General features: G+C 43.1%; 1 protein-coding gene across 1 annotated transcript in view; it reads left to right on the forward strand.

Annotated features, from left to right (window-relative positions):
- LOC109920795 (forkhead box protein P2-like) overlaps positions 1-12,979 on the forward strand; it is a 53,920-nt gene that overhangs the window by 13,217 nt on the left and 27,724 nt on the right. The window contains exons 3-5 of the mRNA XM_048611799.1: positions 1,568-1,769; positions 5,649-5,725; positions 9,057-9,158. Coding sequence (XP_048467756.1) covers positions 1,568-1,769; positions 5,649-5,725; positions 9,057-9,158 — 381 coding nt within the window. The remainder of the gene's footprint in view (positions 1-1,567; positions 1,770-5,648; positions 5,726-9,056; positions 9,159-12,979) is intronic.

Here is a 12,979-nt window from a genome sequence, read left to right on the forward strand (position 1 = left end):
GCGAGTCTACTACTTTTGCAGGCAGGGCATTCCACGCCCTTACTACTCTCTGAGTAAAGAACCTACCTCTGACATCTGTCCTATATCTATCACCCCTCAATTTAAAGCTATGTCCCCTCATGCTAGCCATCACCATTCGAGGAAAAAGGCTCTCACTGTCCACCCTATCTAATCCTCTGATCATCTTGTATGTCTCTATCAAGTCACCTTTTAACCTTCTTCTCTCTAACGAAAACAGCCTCAAGTCCCTCAGCCTTTCCTCACAAGACCTTCCCTCCATACCAGGCAACATCCTGGTAAATCTCCTCTGCACCCTTTCCAATGCTTCCGTGTCCTTCCTTTAATGCGGTGACCAGAACTGTACACAATACTCCAAGGGCGGCCGCACCAGAGTTTTGCACTTAATGGGAATTAATGGGACCTTTTCAAATTGGCAGGCACTAACTAGTGGGGTGCCACTGGGATCGGTGCTGGGACCCCAGCTATTCACAATATATATTAATGATTTGGATGAGGAAATAAAATGTAACATCTCAAAGTTTGCAGATGATACCAAGTTGGGTGGGAGGGTGAACTGTGACGAGGATGCAGAGACCCTTCAGCATGATCTCGAAAGCTTGGGTGAGTGGGCAAATCAATGGCACATGCAGTATAATTTGGATAAATGTGAGGTTATTCACTTTGGAAGCAAAAACAAGAAGGCAGATTACAACCTGAATGGCTGTAAATTGGGAGAGGGGAGTGTGCAGTGGAACCTGGGTGTCCTTGTGCACCAGCTGCTGAAGGTAAGCATGCAGGTGCAGCAGGCGGTAAAGAAGGTAAATGGTATGTTGGCCTTCATTGTGAGAGGTTTCGAGTACAGGAGCAAGGATGTGTTGATGCAGTTATACAGGGCCTTGGTGAGACCACACCTGGAATATTGTGTGCAGTTTTGGTCTCCTTTTCGGAGGAAGGATGCTCTTGCTCTCGAGGGAGTGCAGCAAAGGTTTACCAGGCTGATTTTGGGGATGGTGGGTCTGACATATGAAGAGAGATTGACTAGGTTGGGATTGTTTTCGCTGGAGTTCAGTCAAATGAGGGGGGATCTCATAGAAACTTATGAAATTCTAACAGGACTGGACAGGGTGGATTCAGGGAGGATGCTCCCGATGGTGGGTGTGTCCAGAACCATGGGGTCACAGTCTGAGGATTCAGGGTAGATCATTAAGGACGGAGATGAGGAGACATTTCTTCACCCAAAGAGTGGTGAGCCTGTGGAATTCATTACCACAGGAAGTAGTTGATGCCAAAACATTGAATATATTCAAGACGCCACTAGATATAGCACTTGGGACAAATGGAATCAAAGGTTATGGGGAGAAAGCAGGATTAGGCTATTGAGTTGGATGATCAGCCATGGTCATGATGAATGGTGGAGCAGACTCAAAGGGCTGAATGGCCTCCTGCTGCTCCTATCTTCTATGTTTCTATGTAAAGACGTCTATGTTTTATATTTTCTGTTTCCCCTTTCTGACCCCCCTGTTATCCTGTGGAACACCCATCCTGCTGACCCCTTGTTTGCTTTTAGCTGAACCTGGTGTCGAATGTCACACTTTCCAAGACCTCTTCAGACACTTTCCCAGAAAGTTTACCTCACACGCCAACGTCAGCCGCTACACCAATCACCCCTGGGCGACAGGCCCCCTCGGTCATTAGCTCAGCGAGTTTACACAATATGGGAGCAATCCGGAGGAGGCATTCGGATAAATACTGCATGCCGTTATCTTCAGGTAAGAGGCTTTTAATTTCCTCTGATGAGTTTTAAAATGCAGAATGTGGCAGACTCAATGCAAACACTTGTCTTCCTGGATTTCAAGTGTGACCAAACTTCACGTGTCTTCTCCAGCATTTGTGTGTGTGTGTGTGTGTGTGTCTGTGTGTCTGTGTTTGTGACTTGTGTGCGTATATGTCTGTGTGTGCGTGTGTGTCTGTGTGTGCGTGTGTGTCTGTGTGTGCGTATGTGTCTGTGTGTGCGTATGTGTCTGTGTATGTGTCTATGTGTGTGTTTCTGCATTTGAGTATGCGTCTGTGTGAGTGTGTGTGTCTGTGTCTGCGTGTGTGTCTGTGTTTGAGTGTGTGTCTGTGTGTGTCTGTGTTTGAGTGTATGTCTGTGCTTGAGTGTGTGTCTGTGTGTGTTTCTCCATGTGAGTGTGTGACTGTGTGTGTCTGCGTCTGTATGTGTATATGTCTGTGTGCGAGCGTATGTCTGCGTGTTTGTGTGTGAGCGTATGCGTGTCAGTGTGTGTGTAGTTAATCCCTGCACAGTGAGCAATTCTTATTGAGAAGCCAAACTGAGCTCAGTGGCTCCATCTACTCTCACCCTCATGGGGAGAGAACCATTGGAATGGAAGTCATGTTTCAGCAGGAGAGGTTGAGAAATAGTACAAAATAATGACCATCATATTGAAAGGCAGCACTTTACTGAAACTGTGTCTGACAAGCATTTAGTTGTTTACTTAAAAAATATGGTTCATTGCTGCAGAGCATTGTTAGACTAACATCACAACATCAGGGTACAGTAGCATAGCAATATTACTGAGTGAGTTATCACAGGCCTACATCAGTGACTCACAGGCATGTGTTTAAATTCTTTCAGGAAAATCGTTGAGCTTATATTCAATCACTTCAATAAATCTGTAACAAAAAGTGGGTATTGGTAATGATGGATGTGAAGTGATTGGATTGTGGTTAAAACCCCATCTGGTTCACTAATGCCCTTTAGGGAGTAAAACCTGCCACCCTTACCTGGGCTGGCCTACATGTGACTCCAGACTGACAACGATGGAATTGACTCTGAGCTTCCTTCCAAAATGGCCCAGTGTGGCTTTTAGTTGTATTCGAGAAGCTAGCGCATCACCACTTCCTCAGCGGGCAATTAGGGATAGGAGCTGCCAGCCTTGCTAGCTTTGACTTGTCTTCATCCCATGAGCGAATTTGTTTTAACAAACAGAAGTGAAACAGGACTTTCTTCCATTACCCCCAGCCCCCATTCTCTTGCCTTTGCACTGAGGTGACCCGTGTCAGTGTTCTGAAAGGAGGGAATCATGTTGCTCCGGAATTAGCTCCGTTAGTCATGTAACAGATAATTGTTGCAAAGATGACATTTATCATGGGGACAATTTGTTTTCCCTGCTGTCAAAAACTAGACCCATGCAAAAACACATTGGGTTAAGGAGAGGTATGGAACACATCTGACAAGTAATAGCTATGTAACTACATTTGTTCCATGATTCAAGCAAAAGCTTAAAAATCACAAACTTGCCTTCAATGTTTGGGTGAGTGTTATTTGATGGAGTAATTCATCACATGTCACTCCCTTGTCTTCTGACAGGGTATGTAACTACACATTCTTTATTTCCAGGTAATTATCCAATTCCCTCTTGAACGCTTCAACTGAACCAGCCTGCACCACATTCTGCAGCAGCACATTCCAGGTCCTAATCACTCGTTATCCTTGTGTCCCCATTGGCTCTTCAACCAATCACCTTAAATCCTCTTGATCTTGTTCCTTCTACCAATGAGAATACTCTCTCCCTAACCCCTCAGAATTTTGAACACCTCGATCAAATTTCCTGTCAACCTTCTCTCCTTCCAGGAGAACAGCCTCAATTTCTTCAGTTGGCCTCGAACCTGAGCTTCCTCATCCCTGGGACCATTCACATGAAGCTTTCTCATTAAGCTGTTTTATACCTTCATATCTTTCCTGATGTATGGTGCTGGAACTGGTCTTCATACTCCACTCAAAAGTTTTATACAAGTTTGACTCCTTGTTCTTTCACTTCATGACCACGTTAATGAAAGCTTGAATATTGTATGCTTCACCAACAGAAATCACCCCCGTCCTACATGTATACACCCACGTCCCTTTGCTCCTGCACCACCTTCAGAATTGTATCCTTTGTTTTAGATTGTCTCTCCGTGTTCTTTCTATAAAAAATAATCACTTCACATTTCTCCGCATTAAATTTTAACTGCCACTGTCCACCCACCCCACCAACCTGTCTCCTTTTCATGTTCTACACTGTCCTTTCCACAGTTCATAATTATGCTTCAAAGACTTGTATTTTTAGAAAATGTTGAAGTCATGCCCTGTATCCTAAGGACTGGGTCAATAACAGAAGTCAGGAAGAGTAGAAATCCAAATACGACCCCCTCACCCTTACCTCCACCCAGGGAGCTCCACACTCCAACCTTCTTCCACAACCACATGCATTGACCATAAGTCTCTGTTTCCTATCACTCAGCTAATCCATGTTATTACTGTCCCTTTTATTCTGTGAGCTATAACTTCTCTCATAAGACTGTTGTGTGGAACTATGTCAAATGCCTTCTAGAAATCAATGTAAACCATTTCAACATTGCTACCCTCATCAACCCTTTCTCTTTCAAGTTCAAAAAAAATCCAAATTAGTTAAAAATAATTTTCCCTTAACAAACCCAAGCTGGATTCTGCTAATTGCCGCACGTTTACCTAAATGACTATTAATTTTATTCTGAATTATTGTGTTTAGACATTTCCCCACCTGCTGAGGCTAAGCTGACTAGCTTGCCATTGCTGGACCTTTTTGAACAAGAGTGTGACATTTGAAAATCTCCAGTCCTTTGTAACATCCTCTGGATCTAAGGAAAACTGGAAATTATTGCCTGTACCTCTGCAATTTCCAATGTCCCTTCACTCAGTATCACTGGATGCTTCTCATGTGACCCTGATACCTTATCTATATTTCAAGTACAGAGGGCCTCCCCAGTACCAGCTCTTTATAAGTTTCAAATCTTTTCAACCCATGCAGCATCTACTTCCTTGGTAAAGACAGGTCAAAAGTATTTATTTAACACCTAAGCCAGGGCCCTTGCCTCCATCTTAAGTAGTTTTAATGGAACCTAATTGCCATACTCCTTCATTTATTACTATTTTACTGTTTCGATGCCTATTGATTGCTTTGGGATTCCTTGCTGGCTTAGCTACCGGTCTCTTCTCATGCTCTCTTTTTGCATCTCTTCCTTTTTAAATCCCTGTTTTATCTTCTATATTAAGCCTAGTTCTCAGTTATATTATCCATCTGACATCGAGCCTAAGTGCATTTTTTCATCTTCATCTTAATCAATCTTTACTTCTGTCATTCAAAAAACTCTAGATTTGTTTGCCCTTCCTTTCTCATTTGGGGAAATATATCTTGACTGTGTCAGAACAACTTTTCTTTGAGGGCAGCACATTGTTCAGTTTGTGTTTTGTCTTTGATTCCAATTTATTGGGTGCACGTTGATTTTAACCCCATTGACATTGGCTTTCCCCCAGTTAAATATTCTTATTCTGGATTGTTCCTTATACTTTTCTAATAGATATTACGATTATAGATTATAATAGATATAATATAATAGACATAATGATCACTGCTACCTAAATATTCTCCCACTGAAACTTGATCCACTTGACTCACCTCATTCACAAGAACCAGATCTAACACAGCCTCGTTTCTCACATACTGCTGTGGAAAACCGACTTCAGCACACTCCCAAAACACTTGTCCCTTTCTGCCTTTACACACTGACTATACCAGTCTTGAGCCATTCTGCATTAACACATTTGGGTGTTTTCTATTCTTTTGCAGAACTTGCTCAGAACCATGAATTTTATAAGAATGCAGATGTTCGACCTCCTTTTACGTATGCATCCCTCATCCGGCAGGTGAGTCAACAAAGTCAGGTTTTAATTTGAGAGATGGTTTGAAGTCTTGGTTACGCTCAGCTCCTAAAGGCCTATCCTGTTGGAGCTTGTGAATCTCACAGGGTGAGAACCATTATTTAATAATCATCAATGAACAAATATCCTTAAAGGTACAAATCGTACAAAAGCCCTGCAAACAGGCAGCAGGAATACATCTGCTCCACCTGTTGATGGATCCGAACTGGTCTGATTACCCCACAATCCAACCTACTCCTAGTAACCTTCCACCTCCACAAACTGCTCAGCAAGAAACTATCTACCTCTGCCTTAAACTTGGCTTCCACCAGCTTTTCAGGAAGACAGTTCCAAAGATTTGTAACCTTTCCATGTGAAACAAAAATCTCCTCAATTCTGTCTTAAATGGACCACCTTTGATTTTTAAACAGTGACCATTGTTCTAGATTCTCGCACAAGAGGAAACACCCTCTCCCATCCACCTGGTCAAGACCCCTCTGGAACTTCTATCTTTCAATCAATTCACTTCTTACTCTGCTCAGTTCCAGTGGATACAAGCCCAGCGTATCCTTTGTCATGAGGACAACTCTCCTATTCCAGAGATTAGTCTGGTACCCTTCTCTGAACCTTCCATTATGAATTCCAAGGCATTCATAACCTTCCTTAAATAAGATCAATCTTGCACACAGTATTCCAATGTCATTTATTTAAATTTCTAAACGTGCAACAAATTAATTTTGTGTTTACCTTTTTTAAAAAAGGTGAGAATTAACTATATGTACAATTCCACAGAATTTGCAGTGAGTATTAAAACAGGTATTGCAACTACAATGTTGATTTAAAGAAACATGGGTTCCCGAAGTAGCCATTGGCTAGATTTGATGGACACTGGCCAGGGTTGGGGGAGCAAGTAATGGAGGTGATCTCAGATATCAAAGCTTTTTGAGGGACAGTTCAGGAAGTTATTTCTTCTGAATCTTTGAGTTAACAATTAGACAGCATGTTGTTGCAGAAAACTTGTTCCGTTTGACAAAGTGTTATATGAATGAGAAGAGAGATTCAAAGAACTTCTTATCCAAAATTTCAACTGCAGTTAGACATCCTTGGACATCTTTCAAAGAGATAAAGTAGAGAAAGTTGCAGGGAAATGGAACTGGAATAGAAAGCTCTAGATGCAAAGTAGGTCAGGGGGAGGTGATGGCCTAGTGGTATTATCGCTGGGCTATTAATCCAGAGACCCAGACAATGTTCTGGGGACCTGGATTCAAATCCCACCACAGCAGATGGTGGAATTTGAATTCAATAAATATCTGGAATTAAGAGTCTAATGATGACCATGAATCCATTGTCAATTGTTGTAAAAACCCATCTGGTTCACTAAAGGCTTTTAGGGAAGGAAACTGCTATCCTTACCTGGTCTGGCCTACATGTGACTCCAGACCCACAGCAATGTGGTTGACTCTGGGCAATTAGGGATGGGCAATAAATGCTGCCTTGTGAATGAATAAAGGAAGAAAAAGAGTTTGCATTAGCATGAGTTAGAAGAGTCAAATAGCCGACTTCTGTTCTTTGATTGTTTTGATGGGATATCCATTCAACGTGTCTCCCCTCACAGAGGGTGAGCACACTGGAAATGAAGCTTCACTATTCCTGGAGTCATCACAAAAGTTAAAGACTTTTTAAAAAGATTATTAGGACTAATAGCTATTACAAGGAAATGGATTCTAGCTATGGATAAATAGTTATGAGCTGTTGGCATATAACACGACAAATTAAACCTGTAATCCTGTTATAGACACCCCTTTACAACACAGACATAGGGAAAGTTAGCATATGCATCACAGATAGAAGAAACACTTGGAAAACAGTTCAGTGGTTGTTGTTCACAGGATTTGTGGAGACAGTCCTTGTGATGATCAGAAAACTACTTCTCAGTCTTCCTTTTCCAGGTGCCTTCATTAGTTTGCAAGAGGCAGAGAGTCGCTGGTTCAATGATAAAAGGTCTCTGACTTATTGATTAAAAGTCACTGCTTACAGTGAATGGTGAACAAAAGATAAACTGGTTTTCTTCAGGTTTAAAGTGGCTTTTACTGCAGAGAACAGCCAGCTCCAGAGCTTATGGACATCGGAGGGTTTCTCTCTATCTTATTCAGTTACCTGAGAGCCAATCACACAATGGTTGGCTGGCAGCAGGTCTCTGTTATTGGTAACTGGTCACTAATCCACAGACCAATCCACTACTTGTTGCCAAACAAATCTGCCAAACTATCCAAGGTACCAAACAAACCTTTCACATCAAACAGGGGTTCACCTGCACATCTGTAAACTTGTTGATGCTCCCGATCTGGCCTCCTCTACATCAGTGAGACCAAACAGAGCTCGGAGATCGCTTTGTAGAGCATCTATGCTCTATTCACGACAAACGACAACACCTTCTGATTGCAAACCATTTCAACTCCCCCTCCCACTCCCTGGGTGACATGTCCATCCTGGGCCTCCTCCAGCGGTTGCAGGGAAAGGTGCCATGGGTGGTGGGGCTAATGGGGAGTGTGGAGCGGATGAGGAAGTCGCGGAGTGAGTGGCCCCTATGAAAGGCAGATAGGGGTGGGGAGGGAAACATCTCTTTGGTTGTGGGGTCAGATTGTAGGTGGCAGAAGTGGTGGAGAATGACACATTGGATGCAGAGGTTGGTGAGGTGATATGTGTGGTGAACAATGACCAATGCAGACTGGATAGGCTGAATGGCCTCATTCTGTTCCTAATGTCATGGTCTTATAGTCACATGAACAAGGAGTCACTGCCTGGGCGAGGCTGAGCCTTATGTCTGAATAATTGTCACAACATAGTTCTGGAGACTTCTGAAAGATGAGAACTGGAAATCTTTCTACACTGGAAATCTAAACTAATGAACATTTATACATAGCCCTTTGGCTCCAGTTTGTCTGCAACCACTGCTATAGCCCATAGTCACACAAACAGTGTTCACAATAACTATCAAATTACTGGCTTTCAAACCATGCAGCAATCCTTGTAATCCCTGGTATATAAAACAGTTCTTTTCTCATTTCAATCCACACTTGAGAAAACACAACAAGCTGGACACACTGTCTTTGCACATTCCTTGCCACCATATCACTGCAATCCCATCTCTCCAGAAACATTTGAATTAATTTTTACTGTTTGTCACAATATATTTGAAATTCAGTCACCTTTTGCAATTTTATGTGTGTGTGTGTGAAGCTGTCCTTTCCTAATCTGTCTCGAGTCACCCTGCCTACCCCATTATCACCATCCTATCCTGATCCACTGGGTCATGTCAGTCTTTTCTTTCCTGCAGGCAATTTTGGAAGCGCCCGACAGACAGTTAACACTCAATGAAATTTATAACTGGTTCACAAGAATGTTTGCGTACTTCCGCAGAAACACAGCTACATGGAAGGTGAGTGTTATCTAAAATGCTATTCTCTCTGTATATGTTTTAACCATAAATAGCATCATAGAAAGTATATCAGACAGCTAGTAAAAGGAACATGAATTTATTTGGTAATTTTCACAACTTGTGGACATCCCAAAGCATTTCTGATGTGCCGCCACTGTTCTACCATGACAAAAATGGTAGCCAGTTCATGTCCCGTAAGCTTGTACATCCAGCAAGGTGATATCAACCAGAAAATCTGTTTTAGTGTACTGGTTGAAGGCTAGTCATTGGTTGTAACATTGGAAAAATTTGCTGGCTGTTTCTTGATATGGTACCATGGGCTCTTTCAGATCCACTGGAGAGATCACATCCATAAGAATAAAGCATTCCTTCCGTCATTGCAACTGGGAGCGACCCGAGCTCCTGCTAAACAGCTGTCACCTGCTGAAAAGCAACAATGGAGAGTTTTTTCTATCAATATGGCAGCACATGACAACAGAGGGTCAGAGTGAGAAAGATTAACCTGCAGAAGGATGTACGTAGAAGGAATGTTGCAGTCATTCTCACACACGTTAATCAGATGTAATTCGTCATCCATATGTAACATGTAATATGAGATTACAAAGTGTGGAGCTGGAGGCCAGGCAGCATCAAAGCAGCAAGAAAGCTGACGTTTCGGGTCGGGACCCTTCTTCAGAAATGAGGAGGGGGAAGGGAGCTCAGAAATAAATAAAGAGAGGAGGGTCGGGCTGGGGAAGGTGGGTGGGATGGTGATAGGTGAGTGCAAGTAGGGAGTGGTGGGGATTGGTCAGTGAGGTGGGAGGGGCCAATAGGTGGGAGAGAAGATGGACAGGTTGTGTCAGGTCAAGGAGGCGGAGATGAGAGGGAGGGTTGGACATGGGATGAGGAAGGAAGTAGGGAGATTTTGAAACTGGTAAAATCAGCATTTAGGACATTGAGCTGTAGGCTCCCAAGGCGGAATATGAGGTGCTGCTCCTCCAGTTTCCGGGTGGCATTGTTGTGACACTGGAGGAGGCCCAGGACGGACATGTCGTCCAAGGAGTGGGAGGGGGAGTTGAAATGGTTTGCAATCGGAAGGTGTTGTCGTTTGTCGTGAACAGAGCGTAGATGCTCTACAAAGTGATCTCCGAGCTCCGTTTGGTCTGACCGATGTAGAGGAGACCAGATCGGGAGCATCAACAAGTTTATGGATGTGCAGGTGAACCCCTGGCTGATGTGGAAGGTTTGTTTGGTGTCTTGGATATAGGTGAGGGGAGAGGTGTAGGGGCAGGTGTAGCACCTCCTGCGGTTGCAGGGAAAGGTGCCGGGGGTGGTGGGGTTAGTGGGGAGTGTGGAGCGGATGAGGGAGTCGCGGAGAGAGTGGTCCCTATGAAAAGAGATAGGGGTGGGGAGGGAAACATTTCTTTGGTTGTGGGGTCAGATTGTAGGTGACAGAAGTGGTGGAGAATGACACATTGGATGCGGAGGTTGGTGAGGTGATATGTGTGGTGACCAATGACCAATGCAATTCTTTTGGCTTTTATTGAGATAAAGTATAGTTTGTCAGCACCCAGTAATTTTTGCTTTACAAAGCCAGTTTTAGATTTGAGAAACATATCAGCCATGATTAAATGGTGGAGCAGACTGGATAGGCTGAATGGCCTCATTCTGTTCCTTAATGTCAGGGTCTTATAGTCACATGAACAAGGAGTCACTGCCTGGGCGAGGCTGAGCCTTATGTCTGAATAATTGTCACAACATATTTCTGGAGACTTCTGAAAGATGAGAACTGGAAATCTTTCTACACTGGAAATCTAAACTAATGAACATTTATTTACTATTTACGTTGTTTTTATAGACATAGCTCAGGAGTTTTTATAGACATAGTTCAGGACCCTTCTTGCTGCAGGGTCCTAGTTCCATGTGATCTGACATCACTGATGAGGAACTCGAGCTATTAGCAAATCAGCTATTAATCCCTTAAACAACATTTCCCCTCGAGTCTTTCATTCTACCCCTCACCTATTCCCCCCTTCCCTTACACCACCCCCAAGTCTCTTTCACCAAAGGTGTCAGCTTCCAACAATGTTCTCAGCATGTTTTGAGGGAGTGAGGTATGAAAGTGTTCCATTACTTTCCCTTTGGATCCTTGCTAAACTGTTTGCAAACTGTTGCCACCATGTATGAATATCACACCGGCTTCTGTGCAATACTAGCTCAAATGTTTTTTCTCATGGGTGTAACTCCAAGCTCCGTGTACAGCATCAACTTTCAAATCTGAAGTGCCTGTGTTTGGCACCTTGACCACCATGCATTGAACCTTGGAGTGGCTGCACACTCAGAGGGAGCATTGGCTCTGGGCGTATTTGACAGATGAGAACTGGAAATGTGAGGAGTGCAAACAAATGAACCTTTACTAACTATTGACGGTGTTTTATGAGGTCTGGTTCAATTTCGTTCAAACCTCCTTTACTCAGGTCCCAGTTCCACTGGTCTAACATCGTCTGACATCAGTGAAAATGCGTTCTGGCTATTGCCATAACAGCTATTAAACTGTTATACTGCAATGATGGGCAGTAGATTGGAGGGTAACATTTTCAAAAGTGTAGTTGTGCTTTAATTTAAACACAAGAGACATAATATAATGCATGATCTGTAAATTCAGTAATTAAACCACAGTAGGGGGCAGCGGTGCATACACCATATTTCTAGCTGCGTATGGTCTGAACAATTACTGTATAATGTGGACCAATGACTAACAGGGACACATTAATTTATGATTATCCCTATGGATTAAATGTCCTTGGGAGATTTGGTTGTTTCAATCAGAACTAGGTGGGTGTCAGTCACTCTGCCACATTAACAAGTGTTTTAATGTGATTATTAGCAAGCCATCGAGAGGCCTATTTATCTTGGTTGTGCACTGGGATTTTTTTTTTTGTCTGTCTTTAACACAGAAGGCTGTGGCATTTGAAACAAGCTGAGCAATTTCAGATATAGAATGCAAGAGGTTTATCATTGAAACAGCTAAATAGAGTGTCACTGGAACATCATTAAAAATTCACACTTATAACAGAGCCACAATCAAACTGACCCAGTTCCACTGAAATTTCACTGAGATGTGGAGAGGAAATATACCTTCTAGAAGGTACTGCATAGGCGAGGGGAGAGAGAATTGGTGCTCACTAATGATATCTGAAAGCAGTTACTGTTTGAGAAAAATCCCCAAACCATTCCAAGATTATGTGTTATAGTTTTAAGGTAAGGGGCAGGAGATTCAGAGGGAATTTGTGAACAAAACGTTTTCACTCAGCGGGTGGTGGGAATCTGGAATGCACTGCCTGGGAAGGTAGTGGAGACTTTTATTTAGCACATCTCCTGGCCACCAAACAACTCAAAATGCTGCAACCAAGAAGTACTTTTTGAAGGATAATCACTGCTGTCATGTGGGAAGTCTTTTAGTCAGGTCAACTGCTGTTTCTCTCACCAATTATTTACTTCAGAGTGAACATTTGTCACAGGATTGATATTTATCCAATCTGCATTCCAGGCAATTTACACATAACAATTGTGGTCTCAGTGGATACAACCACAGTGGAATGGAGTCAGACTCTCAGTGCTAAATCTGCCACTGACTCTCCATGGGATACAGTTCCTGAAGGAGCTGACTCTCCATGGGATACAGTTCCTGAAGGAGCTGACTCTCACTGGGATACGGTTCCTGAAGGAGCTGACTCTCACTGGGACACAGTTCCTGAAGGTGCTGACTCTCCATGGGATACAGTTCCTGAAGGTGCTGACTCTCACTGGGATGCGGTTCCTGAAAGAGCTGACTCTCACTG

This window comes from Rhincodon typus, chromosome 25, assembly GCF_021869965.1.
Source record: "Rhincodon typus isolate 14 chromosome 25, sRhiTyp1.1, whole genome shotgun sequence".
NCBI classification, from domain to species: domain Eukaryota; kingdom Metazoa; phylum Chordata; class Chondrichthyes; order Orectolobiformes; family Rhincodontidae; genus Rhincodon; species Rhincodon typus.